This window comes from Cibotium barometz, chromosome 2 (genome assembly GCF_041138505.1).
Source record: "Cibotium barometz isolate CiBa-2024 chromosome 2, ASM4113850v1, whole genome shotgun sequence".
Lineage (NCBI taxonomy): Eukaryota > Viridiplantae > Streptophyta > Polypodiopsida > Cyatheales > Cibotiaceae > Cibotium > Cibotium barometz.
In genome coordinates, this window is record NC_141047.1 from 19,899,544 (window position 1) to 19,914,772 (window position 15,229).

The following is a 15,229-nucleotide window of genomic DNA, read 5'->3' on the forward strand; positions in this document are numbered from 1 at the left end:
TCTTACAGGTTGTGATGTTTTGTTGGGGATGCCCTGGCATCACCGTTTAGAGCCTGTTAAGGCTTACAAAGAGAAGAAAATCAGCTTTGTACATAGAGGCCGTGAGCACTCTATAGATGCTGGTACTACTGGAAGTACCATACCTCTTGTAAGCCATGTACAAATTAATAAGGCAATAAAGAAATCAGCTTGTTCTTACTTGGTTTTTGTACGTGATACCATTGAACATTCTAGTGTTGATGTTAGTGCATTAGATCAAGACAAGCTTAACTTTTTGAATGAGTTCAAAGATTGTTTTGCAAATGCTTTGCCAGCAAGGTTGCCACCAGAGAGGCCGGAAGATCATTGCATAGATCTAATTCCCGGTAGCTCTCCACCTAATAGGCCACCATACAGGGTGAGTGCTAGTCAACAAGAAGAGATTATGGCACAGGTGAATGAACTTTTGGAAAAGGGTTTGATTCGGCCTAGTTCCTCGCCATATTGCTCGCCGGTACTTCTTGTTCAAAAGAAGGATGGTACTTACAGGATGTGTGTTGATTACCGTGCCCTCAATAACATAACCATCAAGAATCGGTTTCCCATTCCGCGTATTGATGACATCTTGGACAAGCTTGAAGGTTCGGCATGTTTCAGCCGAATAGACCTCAAGAGTGGGTATCATCAAGTGAGAGTGGCACCTCAAGATGTACACAAGACTGCATTCAGGACAGCCTTTGGTCTTTATGAGTTTTTGGTGGTGCCTTTTGGCCTTACAAATGCACCCGCTACCTTCAACAGGATGATGGACAGGGTGTTCAGAAAGCATAGAAAGTTCACAGGTATATTCTTTGATGACATTATTGTATTCTCAAAGAATGAAGCCCAACATCGTGAGCACCTGGCTATTGTGTTTAAAGAGCTTAAGGAAAATCAGCTCTACATAAATGCAAAAAAGAGTGAATTCTTCCTCCCAGAGATTCACTATCTTGGTCACATTGTATCAAAGGATGGTGTGCGCATGGATCCCGCAAAGATACAAGCCATGCAAGAATGGCCAGAGCTGAAATCAGTCCATGAAGTCAGGAGCTTCCTTGGTTTATGTGCTTACTACAGGAGGTTCGTCAAGCATTTTGCTTTCATTGCCGCTCCGTTACATGATTTAACGAAGAAGAAAGCAATCTTTAAATGGACACAAGAAGAGAGAGATGCCTTTCAAAAGTTGAAGAGTGCAATCATCTCGGGACCGGTACTCATTATTCCGGATTTGCACAAACCTTTTGTCGTGGAATGTGATGCAAGTGGGGACTGCATAGGGGCTGTTTTGAACCAAGAAGGACATGCCATTGCCTATGAGAGCAGACGCTTGCAACATGCAGAGCTTCACTTACAGGTTTATGAGAAGGAGTTGTTGGCTGTAATTCATGCCCTTACTATTTGGAAACACTATCTTTTAGGGGCTGATTTTATGGTCAAAACTGATCATCAAAGTTTGAGATATTTTTTGACTCAAAGTAAGCTCTCAGAGAAGCATATGAGATGGGCAAATTTTCTCTCAATGTTTCATTTTCAGATTTTACACACTCCAGGGAAAAAGAATGTGGTGGCAGATGCCTTATCTAGACGACCACAGGTTCATGCTATTACAGTTGCATACCATGAGGACTTATCGGATATGCGTAATACTTATCATTTGGATGAGGATTTTGCACATGTGTGGGCTGATTTGCAAGAGGGTATTGCTGTCCCATCTTATGCCATAAGAGATGGATATCTCATGATGCAAAATCGTATGTGTGTGGTAAAGAACCTTCGCCATAAGGTTATGGATGAGTGCCATGCTCCTCCATATGCAGGTCATAGAGGCATTTTGGCCACAGCACAAGCTTTGGAGAGGTATTTCTTTTGGCCACATATTCGCAAGGATATTGAAGCATATGTACGTGAATGTATGGTATGTCAAAAGGTCAAATTTGACAGACATAAAGCACCTGGATTGCTTCAACCTTTGCCTATACCAAATGAACCATGGGAAAGCATTGCTATGGATTTCATTATGGATTTGCCAAGGACGCCACAGGGAAATGATGCTATTTGGACCATTATTGACAGGTTTAGCAAGCAGGCACATTTCATTCCCGTGCGCAAGACAATAAAGCCAGATCATATGGCTAGGATGTTTTTGGCACAGATATTCAAACACCATGGCATGCCTAAATCTATTGTGGGGGATAGAGATCCTAGAACCACAAGCTTATTTTGGCGCGCATTGTTTGACAATATGGGTACAAAGCTGAACTTCTCATCAGCTTACCATCCACAGACAGATGGGCAAAGTGAAATAGCAAATTCAGCCGTCCTCGACTTGCTGAAATCTTATGTATCCGACCGCAGATCGGATTGGGAGAAGTATTTACCACTTGTGGAATTTGCCTACAACAACACGGTACATACTTCTACGGGCAAGGCGCCCTTTGAGATTATCTATGGCAAGGTGGTACTACCACCCATCCTTCGTACAAAGGATGAGATTTTTGCAGCAGATGAGTATGTCAGAGACTTGGATACTGCATTTGCAAAGGTACGGACAGCCATAGACAGGTCTCAAACCAAGAATAAAAAGGCAGCTGATAAGCATAGAAGGGATGTACAATTCAAACAAGGTGATTGGGTCTTGCTGAAATTTGAAAAGGCACGCCTTCGGAAGAGGCCAGGAAAACAGGGAAAGTACCCTAAACTTTCCAACAGGTATTATGGACCTTTTCAGATCTTGGAGAAGATCAATGATGTTGCATTTCGGCTTGTACTCCCAGATCATTGGAACATGCATAATGCTTTTCATGTGAGCCTATTGAGGCCTTATGTGGGACCGACACCGTTTGAGCCGGTTTTGGAAGACCCACCCGACGTGGATGAGCTGGAAGAGATTCTTCAACCTGAACAGATTGTTTTTCACAAGGAACGAAAGCTTGCGGGAGGCAAACTTGTTCGTAGGTACCTTGTGAAGTTCAAGAATTATTCAGCTTTGGATGCGAAATGGATGGATGAGGCCTACTTCGAGGATTACCCAGATCTTTTGAAGGCCTATCTGGAGGCTTTTCAGTTGCGGTCAACTGATTAGAAGCCGGGGGATGTCACAAATCCCTATATTCTAGGGACATGCGGATGCGTGTCAGGCCTAGAAGCATGCGGATGCATGTATGTATTATACCTGGGCATGTGTATGGATCATACGAGTGGATGCATATGAGTCCAAGGACATGGCACGACATTTGTGGACTTTCGGGCGGTGCCCGTGTGGATTCCGGCCATGCACACATGGTGTGTTATGATGGCAGGCGGAATATTTTCAAGTACAAGAATGATGATAGGTGGTTCTCCAAGTTTACATGTTCACAATGCATAAATGATGCATGCCATAACTTTATTTTACTTTGTGTGACATTGTCTTGCTGCCTGGACAATGCTTGTTATTTTGGCTTGTGAAGTCCGAGGGACCGGGGACGCCCGGGCACCTTGTGGACGCGTGTGTGCACTCCTGTTTGGGCCTAAAACTGTGGGCTTATGGGTTTTGCAGGTGGTAAGTGCGTCCACACTCAATTTACAGCTTATTTCATTTACTACTAAAGTTTATTGGTTTGTAGGTCCACACTCATTAATAAGTGGCCGGACAACTTATAATGCGTTCGCATTTGGTTGGATCAAAATTAATGAAGTCCGGACAACTTATGGCCATTTCCCATTTGGTTGGACCTAAACTTATACAAACAGGACAAATGGAGCACTATGGGCTGGACACCTACCTGGACACCTTATGGGGACACTTGTCAGCCTGTATGTGTACCCACCAAGCCCCTTAGGTGGCACTGGAGAAAGGAGCCTCCTTCAAGAGGCCTTTTGGGCTGTTTTATTTATCATTCAACACATTGGAGAGCTGGTTGGAGCTTTGGGAGTTGCTACAGGGCTGGTTGCTTGCTTCCCGGACTCACACAAGCTTGGATAATGATCCCCACACTCTTCTAAAGGGCTGGTTGGTAAATTTCAGACCTGCAATTTTTGGTTATTGCGAGTTTTGGGCTGGTTACAGGTGTCCAAAGTCAACTTGGACAGTACAGGACAGCTCTAGGGACCTCCACAGGGCTGTAGGACCCCTTACAGGTGGATTTCTCGCGATAGAAAGTTGCTGTTTTGGACTGGTTATTGCACAAAACAGGCCGGACAGCAATGGAATATGTGAGCATGGATGTGTCTCAAGGATTCCTGGTGTAACAGGTGTTTAGGGCAAGCATTGGGAACACTTGCTCGCGGAGAACACAGGTTTCTGGATCAGTTTCTCGCGTGGAAACAGGGCCTTAAGATCCATTTACATCTTGTGCAGGGCGGAGTACCTGTGAGGATTGTGATACTCTTGTGCAGGGCGGATGTACCTGTGAAGAGGCTTGTGCAGGGCGGATGTACCTGTGTGTAGGGGGGATGTACCTACAGATTCTCTTGTTTGAAATGTATTCATTCATGATGTATTTGGAAGAATCAGGTGCAGGCTGGTGGTGAATCCCCAGGCACCCGTAATCTTGTACTTTGCAGACTCTTTTGGTAATATAACCTAAAGGGGGGGGGGGTCAGCCTATCATCGGCCCCTTTATGTGGTGTACTGTCATTTTCAGCTTTGTGGTTGTAATGCTCAAGTGTTAAGTGCTCAGAATCTTGTTCACATTTATACGATTCCATTACACGCGTCCGCCTCCCGTTACATTGGTATCAGAGCTCAGTTTTTCCCCTCATTGGAAAACGGTTTGAGGCTTGGAATCATAAGTGGTGACCTGATTTGAGTGTCATGGACAGCCACATTTCTGACAGTGTGGAGAACACACAGGACCGTGAATTTCATGGTACAAGGGATGCAAGAGATGCTGCAGGCAATGATGTCTATGGAGATGCAGGTACTCATGACACTATGCATTCTGATTTGGAATCTTTGAGGCGTCAAGTGCGACGCTATAGGGCTAAAACCGAAGAGCTTAGGTCATTGAAAAATGACCCGGATGTACAAAGGGTGTTGGCTGCGAAGGCAAAGGCTTCGGTCCATGAAGTCACTTTTGAAGCAATTGCAAAGGAAATGGATGTTGAGAAACCCCGAGAGCTTGCACTTGCATACCTAATGGTTAAGGGTGATGTATACACTGAAGCAGATGGTAGTTTGGCTTTCAAGAAGCCACCCCTCATGGCTGCCCGTGGTGATGCACATGATACACAACAAGCAGAAAGAGCACAGCAAGTGCCAAATGCTGAAAGGACAAGAGTCCCTGGTGCTAGGCTTGATGCAGGTCAAGAGAAGAGTAAGGATGAGGGATCCTCTACTCATTCCCGCTTTACTCCAAGAAGACATGTCCATTCTCGTGTTGAGCTTTCCACTCATTTGGAGAGTGTGGCTCAAGAGAGAACGAAGAGGGATCGTGAATCTTCATCGCGGCATCATCATGATGCAGATGAACAGGATGTACATAGGGATGCATATAGAAGGAAGAAGCCTCGAGAGTTCAAGTCCGGTGACAAGGATGTAAAGTTTGAAAACTTTCAGGGACGGATGGACTCTACCAAAGCACTTGCTTTCATTAGACAGTTTGAGATAGCTTTGTGCAATGAAGACTTTTCGGAAAAGTCTATGCTCAGGCATGTGGGAATGCATCTCAAGGATACGGCAAGTGATTGGTGGCTTGCAAAAATACTTGATGGAAGTGCTGCCCCAACTTGGTCTTCTTTCAAAATTCAGTTTTATGATCAATTCTTACCACCAAACTTTGCAAAGGATGTACGCAAGGAGTGGGACTGGCTGTCCCAAGATGAGGGAGAGTCCGTTGCTTCATACATAGCAAAGTTTTGGAAAGTCCTTCTCAAGGTTACCCCCTTCATGAAGATTGGAGAGGACGAGAAGAAGAGAAAGTTTGAATCGGGGCTCCATCACATCATCCAACAAAGCTTGGGAGTGTACCCAAATAAGACCATACAAGAGCTTATACACTCAGCCATGATTGCGGAGAACTTGCACATAAAAGCACCCACAAATAAGCCATTTGCAGGTCAAAACAAGAGCAAATTCAGGGCTGGTTATGACCAGAAAAAGGGTGGACAGCCACCTAAGAATGCTCCCAAAGATGGCCGAGATGCAAAGGATGACTCCGAAAAGAAGCCGGGGGGTAAACGCCACAATTTTGGGCTCTCAAAACAGCAATTGGAAGAGTACAGGAAGGCTGGAAAATGCTTTAAGTGTGGCAGTAAAGATCATATATATCCTAAATGCCCCCAGAATCCTAAGAATGCTGAGCCTAATGTGCAAAAGCCTCTTGTGAATGTTGTACCCGATGTGCAGGGTAATACAGGGCATGAGCCCAAGAGTAGAGTCATATGCAAGGCTTGGGGCAAATTGAAGGATCAGCCCGCTTTGTTTCTTTTTGATGATGCTTCCACAGATAACTTTATATCCGTACAAATGGCTGCCGCCATAGGTCTCAATGTGGAAGACATCGGAATGCAAATGAATGCAGATGCCGCCTTTGAGGGCAAACAGGTTGATGTAACTCCGGTCATTGGTAAGCTCCGTGTACATATACAGGACTACCTCGACTATGAGAGCTTTCTAGTGGCTCCTCTTACAGGTTGTGATGTTTTGTTGGGGATGCCCTGGCATCACCGTTTAGAGCCTGTTAAGGCTTACAAAGAGAAGAAAATCAGCTTTGTACATAGAGGCCGTGAGCACTCTATAGATGCTGGTACTACTGGAAGTACCATACCTCTTGTAAGCCATGTACAAATTAATAAGGCAATAAAGAAATCAGCTTGTTCTTACTTGGTTTTTGTACGTGATACCATTGAACATTCTAGTGTTGATGTTAGTGCATTAGATCAAGACAAGCTTAACTTTTTGAATGAGTTCAAAGATTGTTTTGCAAATGCTTTGCCAGCAAGGTTGCCACCAGAGAGGCCGGAAGATCATTGCATAGATCTAATTCCCGGTAGCTCTCCACCTAATAGGCCACCATACAGGGTGAGTGCTAGTCAACAAGAAGAGATTATGGCACAGGTGAATGAACTTTTGGAAAAGGGTTTGATTCGGCCTAGTTCCTCGCCATATTGCTCGCCGGTACTTCTTGTTCAAAAGAAGGATGGTACTTACAGGATGTGTGTTGATTACCGTGCCCTCAATAACATAACCATCAAGAATCGGTTTCCCACTCCGGGTATTGATGACATCTTGGACAAGCTTGAAGGTTCGGCATGTTTCAGCCGAATAGACCTCAAGAGTGGGTATCATCAAGTGAGAGTGGCACCTCAAGATGTACACAAGACTGCATTCAGGACAGCCTTTGGTCTTTATGAGTTTTTGGTGGTGCCTTTTGGCCTTACAAATGCACCCGCTACCTTCAACAGGATGATGGACAGGGTGTTCAGAAAGCATAGAAAGTTCACAGGTATATTCTTTGATGACATTATTGTATTCTCAAAGAATGAAGCCCAACATCGTGAGCACCTGGCTATTGTGTTTAAAGAGCTTAAGGAAAATCAGCTCTACATAAATGCAAAAAAGAGTGAATTCTTCCTCCCAGAGATTCACTATCTTGGTCACATTGTATCAAAGGATGGTGTGCGCATGGATCCCGCAAAGATACAAGCCATGCAAGAATGGCCAGAGCTGAAATCAGTCCATGAAGTCAGGAGCTTCCTTGGTTTATGTGCTTACTACAGGAGGTTCGTCAAGCATTTTGCTTTCATTGCCGCTCCGTTACATGATTTAACGAAGAAGAAAGCAATCTTTAAATGGACACAAGAAGAGAGAGATGCCTTTCAAAAGTTGAAGAGTGCAATCATCTCGGGACCGGTACTCATTATTCCGGATTTGCACAAACCTTTTGTCGTGGAATGTGATGCAAGTGGGGACTGCATAGGGGCTGTTTTGAACCAAGAAGGACATGCCATTGCCTATGAGAGCAGACGCTTGCAACATGCAGAGCTTCACTTACAGGTTTATGAGAAGGAGTTGTTGGCTGTAATTCATGCCCTTACTATTTGGAAACACTATCTTTTAGGGGCTGATTTTATGGTCAAAACTGATCATCAAAGTTTGAGATATTTTTTGACTCAAAGTAAGCTCTCAGAGAAGCATATGAGATGGGCAAATTTTCTCTCAATGTTTCATTTTCAGATTTTACACACTCCAGGGAAAAAGAATGTGGTGGCAGATGCCTTATCTAGACCACCACAGGTTCATGCTATTACAGTTGCATACCATGAGGACTTATCGGATATGCGTAATACTTATCATTTGGATGAGGATTTTGCACATGTATGGGCTGATTTGCAAGAGGGTATTGCTGTCCCATCTTATGCCATAAGAGATGGATATCTCATGATGCAAAATCGTATGTGTGTGGTAAAGAACCTTCGCCATAAGGTTATGGATGAGTGCCATGCTCCTCCATATGCAGGTCATAGAGGCATTTTGGCCACAGCACAAGCTTTGGAGAGGTATTTCTTTTGGCCACATATTCGCAAGGATATTGAAGCATATGTACGTGAATGTATGGTATGTCAAAAGGTCAAATTTGACAGACATAAAGCACCTGGATTGCTTCAACCTTTGCCTATACCAAATGAACCATGGGAAAGCATTGCTATGGATTTCATTATGGATTTGCCAAGGACGCCACAGGGAAATGATGCTATTTGGACCATTATTGACAGGTTTAGCAAGCAGGCACATTTCATTCCCGTGCGCAAGACAATAAAGCCAGATCATATGGCTAGGATGTTTTTGGCACAGATATTCAAACACCATGGCATGCCTAAATCTATTGTGGGGGATAGAGATCCTAGAACCACAAGCTTATTTTGGCGCGCATTGTTTGACAATATGGGTACAAAGCTGAACTTCTCATCAGCTTACCATCCACAGACAGATGGGCAAAGTGAAATAGCAAATTCAGCCGTCCTCGACTTGCTGAAATCTTATGTATCCGACCGCAAATCGGATTGGGAGAAGTATTTACCACTTGTGGAATTTGCCTACAACAACACGGTACATACTTCTACGGGCAAGGCGCCCTTTGAGATTATCTATGGCAAGGTGGTACTACCACCCATCCTTCGTACAAAGGATGAGATTTTTGCAGCAGATGAGTATGTCAGAGACTTGGATACTGCATTTGCACAGGTACGGACAGCCATAGAGAGGTCTCAAACCAAGAATAAAAAGGCAGCTGATAAGCATAGAAGGGATGTACAATTCAAACAAGCTGATTGGGTCTTGCTGAAATTTGAAAAGGCACGCCTTCGGAAGAGGCCAGGAAAAGAGGGAAAGTACCCTAAACTTTCCAACAGGTATTATGGACCTTGGAGAAGATCAATGATGTTGCATTTCGGCTTGTACTCCCAGATCATTGGAACATGCATAATGCTTTTCATGTGAGCCTATTGAGGCCTTATGTGGGACCGACACCGTTTGAGCTGGTTTTGGAAGACCCACCCGACGTGGATGAGCTGGAAGAGATTCTTCAACCTGAACAGATTGTTTTTCACAAGGAACGAAAGCTTGCGGGAGGCAAACTTGTTCGTAGGTACCTTGTGAAGTTCAAGAATTATTCAGCTTTGGATGCGAAATGGATGGATGAGGCCTACTTCGAGGATTACCCAGATCTTTTGAAGGCCTATCTGGAGGCTTTTCAGTTGCGGTCAACTGATTAGAAGCAGGGGGGATGTCACAAATCCCTATATTCTAGGGAATGCGGATGCGTGTCAGGCCTAGAAGCATGCGGATGCATGTATGTATTATACCTGGGCATGTGTATGGATCATACGAGTGGATGCATATGAGTCCAAGGACATGGCACGACATTTGTGGACTTTCGGGCGGTGCCCGTGTGGATTCCGGCCATGCACACATGGTGTGTTATGATGGCAGGCGGAATATTTTCAAGTACAAGAATGATGATAGGTGGTTCTCCAAGTTTACATGTGCACAATGCATAAATGATGCATGCCATAACTTTATTTTACTTTGTGTGACATTGTCTTGCTGCCTGGACAATGCTTGTTATTTTGGCTTGTGAAGTCCGAGGGACCGGGGACGCCCGGGCACCTTGGGGACGCGTGTGTGCACTCCTGTTTGGGCCTAAAACTGTGGGCTTATGGGTTTTGCAGGTGGTAAGTGCGTCCACACTCAATTTACAGCTTATTTCATTTACTACTAAAGTTTATTGGTTTGTAGGTCCACACTCATTAATAAGTGGCCGGACAACTTATAATGCGTTCGCATTTGGTTGGATCAAAATTAATGAAGTCCGGACAACTTATGGCCATTTCCCATTTGGTTGGACCTAAACTTATACAAACAGGACAAATGGAGCACTATGGGCTGGACACCTACCTGGACACCTTATGGGGACACTTGTCAGCCTGTATGTGTACCCACCAAGCCCCTTAGGTGGCACTGGAGAAAGGCGCCTCCTTCAAGAGGCCTTTTGGGCTGTTTTATTTATCATTCAACACATTGGAGAGCTGGTTGGAGCTTTGGGAGTTGCTACACGGCTGGTTGCTTGCTTCCCGGACTCACACAAGCTTGGATAATGATCCCCACACTCTTCTAAAGGGCTGGTTGGTAAATTTCAGACCTGCAATTTCTGGTTATTGCGAGTTTTGGGCTGGTTACAGGTGTCCAAAGTCAACTTGGACAGTACAGGACAGCTCTAGGGACCTCCACAGGGCTGTAGGACCCCTTACAGGTGGATTTCTCGCGATAGAAAGTTGCTGTTTTGGACTGGTTATTGCACAAAACAGGCCGGACAGCAATGGAATATGTGAGCATGGATGTGTCTCAAGGATTCCTGGTGTAACAGGTGTTTAGGGCAAGCATTGGGAACACTTGCTCGCGGAGAACACAGGTTTCTGGATCAGTTTCTCGCGTGGAAACAGGGCCTAAAGATCCATTTACATCTTGTGCAGGGCGGAGTACCTGTGAGGATTGTGATACTCTTGTGCAGGGCGGATGTACCTGTGAAGAGGCTTGTGCAGGGCGGATGTACCTGTGTGTAGGGGGGATGTACCTACAGATTCTCTTGTTTGAAATGTATTCATTCATGATGTATTTGGAAGAATCAGGTGCAAGCTGGTGGTGGATCCCCAGGCACCCGTAATCTTGTACTTTGCAGACTCTTTTGGTAATATAACCTAAGGGGGGGGGGGGGGTCATTGACGCCTATCATCGGCCCCTTTATGTGGTGTACTGTCATTTTCAGCTTTGTGGTTGTAATGCTCAAGTGTTAAGTGCTCAGAATCTTGTTCACATTTATACGATTCCATTACACGCGTCCGCCTCCCGTTACAATAGGGGGCCCTTCAGTGGGTAATTCGGGACCCAATGTGGTGTACAATTCTCATATATCTCTCACTTTAAAGTTTAGAGTATTAAAGTGGATTGCTAAACTCACGAAACTCAAGATACAAAAGACGGTGTGAGCATTTGTGTGACAGGATCTTCCAATGCAAAGACTTCCCCTGCATATTACACCAGCTGCAACTTAGTCCCAGAATTGTCAAACAATGCTCTCCAAAAATGGGATGTGAATTTAGGATCTCTATTTAATGTGATTGTCCATGGCAAACCACCAATGGGATACCAAAACCAAACGAACAAGCGAGCTATGCCCTTGAATGGCTGTCTGCTTGCATGGAATGAGCATGCAAAACTTACTGAATATGTCCACAATTGTCATACATTGTGTATTTCTAGATCCGACGGAGGCGAGAAGAGAGCCTACGAAGTCCATACTAATGTCGTGAAAAGGTCCCTCTAGAATAAGCAAAGGCTGAAGTAACCCTACCTGTTTTGTATAAGGAACTTTTATCTTTTGACATATTTGACATGCTTGGACGTGTTGTTAGACATCCCATCACATTTTAAGCCAATAGAATGGCCTCTCTAACTTCTTCATGGTACTGTTGATACCCCTATAACCTCAGACAAGAAAATCATGCATCATGGAGAACTTGGCGCTTTTACTTTAGTACACAAAGACAGTTCTTGAGAAACAACCAATCATCCTGTATACTGTAGTGGCCTGGTTCTAAATTGAGGGCCAACTAATACTAAGTCTCAAATTCTTCTGAATCCGGATATTGTGCCTTCATGCTGTCCAAGTCTTTGTCGTGAATTTTCAACACAGTGGACTCCTGTAATGTTTGGATTGTGCCTTTTTGGTTGAGAGTATCGGCAACCGGATTGTTCTTACCAGAGACACATTCAATCATTCCCCTAAATTGTTGGAACAATTGACTCCATCTGGACTTCATTGGGCACTGGGCAAGGTTTGCAACAATTTAAGTACGTGGTGATCTATCTTAACTGTGAAATCTCTCCCGTAAAGGAAGTGCTTCCAATGTTTAAGCGAGGTCAGAACCCCAAAAGCTGTTTGTCATACACCGAATAATTCCTTTTGGAGTTATTCAACTTGCGGCTATAATAAGTCATTGGCCTACCATCTTGCTATAAAACAGCTCCAATGGCTAGGTTATTGGCATCAGTAATCACCTCCAAAGGATCATCCCATGATGCCAACTTCAAAACTGGTGACTCAAAGGCAACTTTCTTCATTGCCTAGAATACCTCTAAAGCCTTGCCCGTAACCTTTTTTCATTGCCTAGAATGCCTCTAAAGCCTTGCCCATACACGGACACTTTCTGGCGACGATTCTTCGCGCCCTTGAGCAAGTCAATGAGAGGTACTGCAAGGTCATAAAACTTGTCCATATGCGTGTTGTAGGCCTAACAAAGACCCCCAAATGAGCGGATTTCCTGGGATATGTGGGGAATATCCCAACTAAGAATGACCTGTATCTTTTCAAGATCGAGGCTAATACCTGACGAACCGATGATATATCCCAAGTAATGGATTTCCAATACTCCAAACTCACTCTTCATGCCATTGATGAACAACTCATTGTCTTGTAATAGTTGCAAAACTTGTGCCACATCTTGCTCGTGCTGCTCTGTAGTCCCTTAGAAGATAAGGATGTCATCTAGGAAGATGAAGACGCATTAGCCAATGAAATAAAAGGTCCGGTCCCACACAACACATTGAGATGCACAATTTCTAACACCAACTTCTACATATACTCATCTACCCAACGCACCATCTAAACAATTGTTCGAGCATTAATGCATGCTGTCCACATAGCCTTTGTAGATTGGGCACTATGTTGAGCATTCTATCCACACAGCCTTTGTATATTGGGCACCACATAAGTATCATAGTCCATGGCATATTCACCATGCTCATGAGGCAAAGTTTGGACAGCGGAGGTTGGCACTACCACATGGAAATGATGACGAAGCGATGGTGACGTGGCATTTGGGTACAGCTGGCCGACAGCAATGTTGCTAGCCGACTAGGAGCATTGGTGCATATATATACGTGGGTAGCCAAATCATCATATTCATCAGCTTTCCTCAACGTTGGACTTCAAAGTGTGTTTCTCTATAGACGAAATGCTAGCCAAGAGTGTACACAATAGTAGGTCACATAGGGTTGTAGTTTAGGACTCTTTGTGTGTGTTGTATGTGTGATTCTGCTGCACTCTTCTCTCTATCTCTAGAAACCCTCCCACATAGGCACAAGTGTTCTCCAGTTGGTATCAGAGCCTAGGTTCCCTGCAGATTGGGTATACTCAGCCAACATTTGCTTTGCACTTACATAGGTTCTCGTGCAACATGGGTTGTTTCTTGAGTGGTTCTCTCTTCAGTTTTCAAACTTGAGCCATTTTGATAGGTTTTGTACATAGAGCGTGTGATCAAGATGTAGGAGGAATGCAGTCCAGTGGTAGCCACAAGAGTCCTTAATCATCTAGACTTACCATTGCTACAAGGATCCTTATTCATCAAGACTCATCAAAATCTACCTGAGACAAGAGAAAACTAATTCAAGGTCAATTCAGAATTTTCTAACAAAATTGTTTGATTCAAACTTACCAGCAAGGCAGGATGACCTTCAAAATCGTCTAGCTTCCATGTTTTCCCGGTCAATGGCTCTGTCAGCTGCACGTGGTTCAACAAGAAGTGTTTATAGGCTAGAGCACATAGAAACGTTACATTTGGAAAAAAAAAACACACACACACACACACCAACCTCGAAATCAGGAGCGCGAGAAGCTAAAGACACTGTTCGAGACTCTACTCTTGCTGCTCGGACAAGAAGACGTTGAGGACAGCCATGTGTTCTGCTCTTGCTGCTACTGTTGGTGATCGGGATTCTGCCGGGGAGAGAAAACAAGCTTGAAGAAAAGCGCCTGATGAGAGGCGATGTGGAGAGAGAAGGGCTCAGGAGTGCCCGGCATGGTGTACAAGTAGCAGTCGGTATCGCTAGCACCATCGCTGAGAAGCTTTTTATTGCTTTGATGTTCACATCACAATGCCTAGGCTTATACGGATCATGTAAAAGAGGAGTGAAGGCGGGTTACCCTAGACACTATCCCTCACAGTCCGTTGTTATGTGGTATCAATGGATGGCATTGATCAAAATCACCATGTTTTTTTTGGGGTCGTCAGATAAAGTAAATTCGAACAAGTAAACTACGTCGAGTAAACTACAAAAAAAAATTAAGAAAAATTTATCTTAGTTTACTTTGTAGTTTATTAAGCAAGCATAGTTCACTTCCTAGTTTACTTTGTAGTTTATTAAGCAAGCATAGTTCACTTCCTAGTTTACTAAGCGGGCATAGTTTACGTCCTAATTTACTCAACAAATCATAGTATACTTCGTAGTTTATATCATGGGATGAGGATGAGGGTGAATCTGGGTTTGGGATTTAGAAAGATTTGGAGCAAGATGTTATGTGCAATTGAGCATTTGAGCTTGAGACCTTGGGTCACCATTGGAAACATCTTACCACTACACTATACCTTCAAGCAACAAAACCGTGAGGTTTCAAGCCATTATATTCTATGTTTCTTATCCCCAGTTTACTTCGCAATGCACCGACATAGTTTACTTATTCGAGTTTACTTTACCGACGGCCCAAAAAGGCATCGCGATTTTGATCAATGTCATCCATTGATGCCGCCTAACAAGGGTCTTTAAGACCCCATGGGAGATAGTGTTGAGGATGGGTTACACACTTTGTGATCCGTATTATGATGTACCCGAGTGCTAAAAGAGTAAAAAAGGAGTGAAGGATGGGTGGTTACACGCTTCGTGATATGGCCGTTC

At 44.1% G+C, this 15,229-nt stretch overlaps 1 protein-coding gene across 4 annotated transcripts in view; it reads right to left on the reverse strand.

Annotated features, from left to right (window-relative positions):
• The window catches only part of LOC147640777 (Thioredoxin superfamily protein), a 50,668-nt gene extending 36,149 nt beyond the window's left edge, over positions 1-14,519 (reverse strand). Inside the window, exons 1-2 of one of the 4 annotated variants that reach the window (XM_086815101.1) lie at positions 14,198-14,519; positions 13,993-14,058 (exon numbers count right to left, since the gene is read on the reverse strand). In XM_086815101.1, coding sequence (XP_086671227.1) covers positions 13,993-14,058; positions 14,198-14,392 — 261 coding nt within the window. In that variant the 5' untranslated portion in view covers positions 14,393-14,519. Of the gene's footprint in view, positions 1-13,992; positions 14,059-14,149 lie in introns of all 4 variants that reach the window. The other 3 variants (XM_086815094.1, XM_086815089.1, XM_086815083.1) reach the window with 3 other exon arrangements.
• Positions 14,520-15,229: the final 710 nt, after the last annotated feature.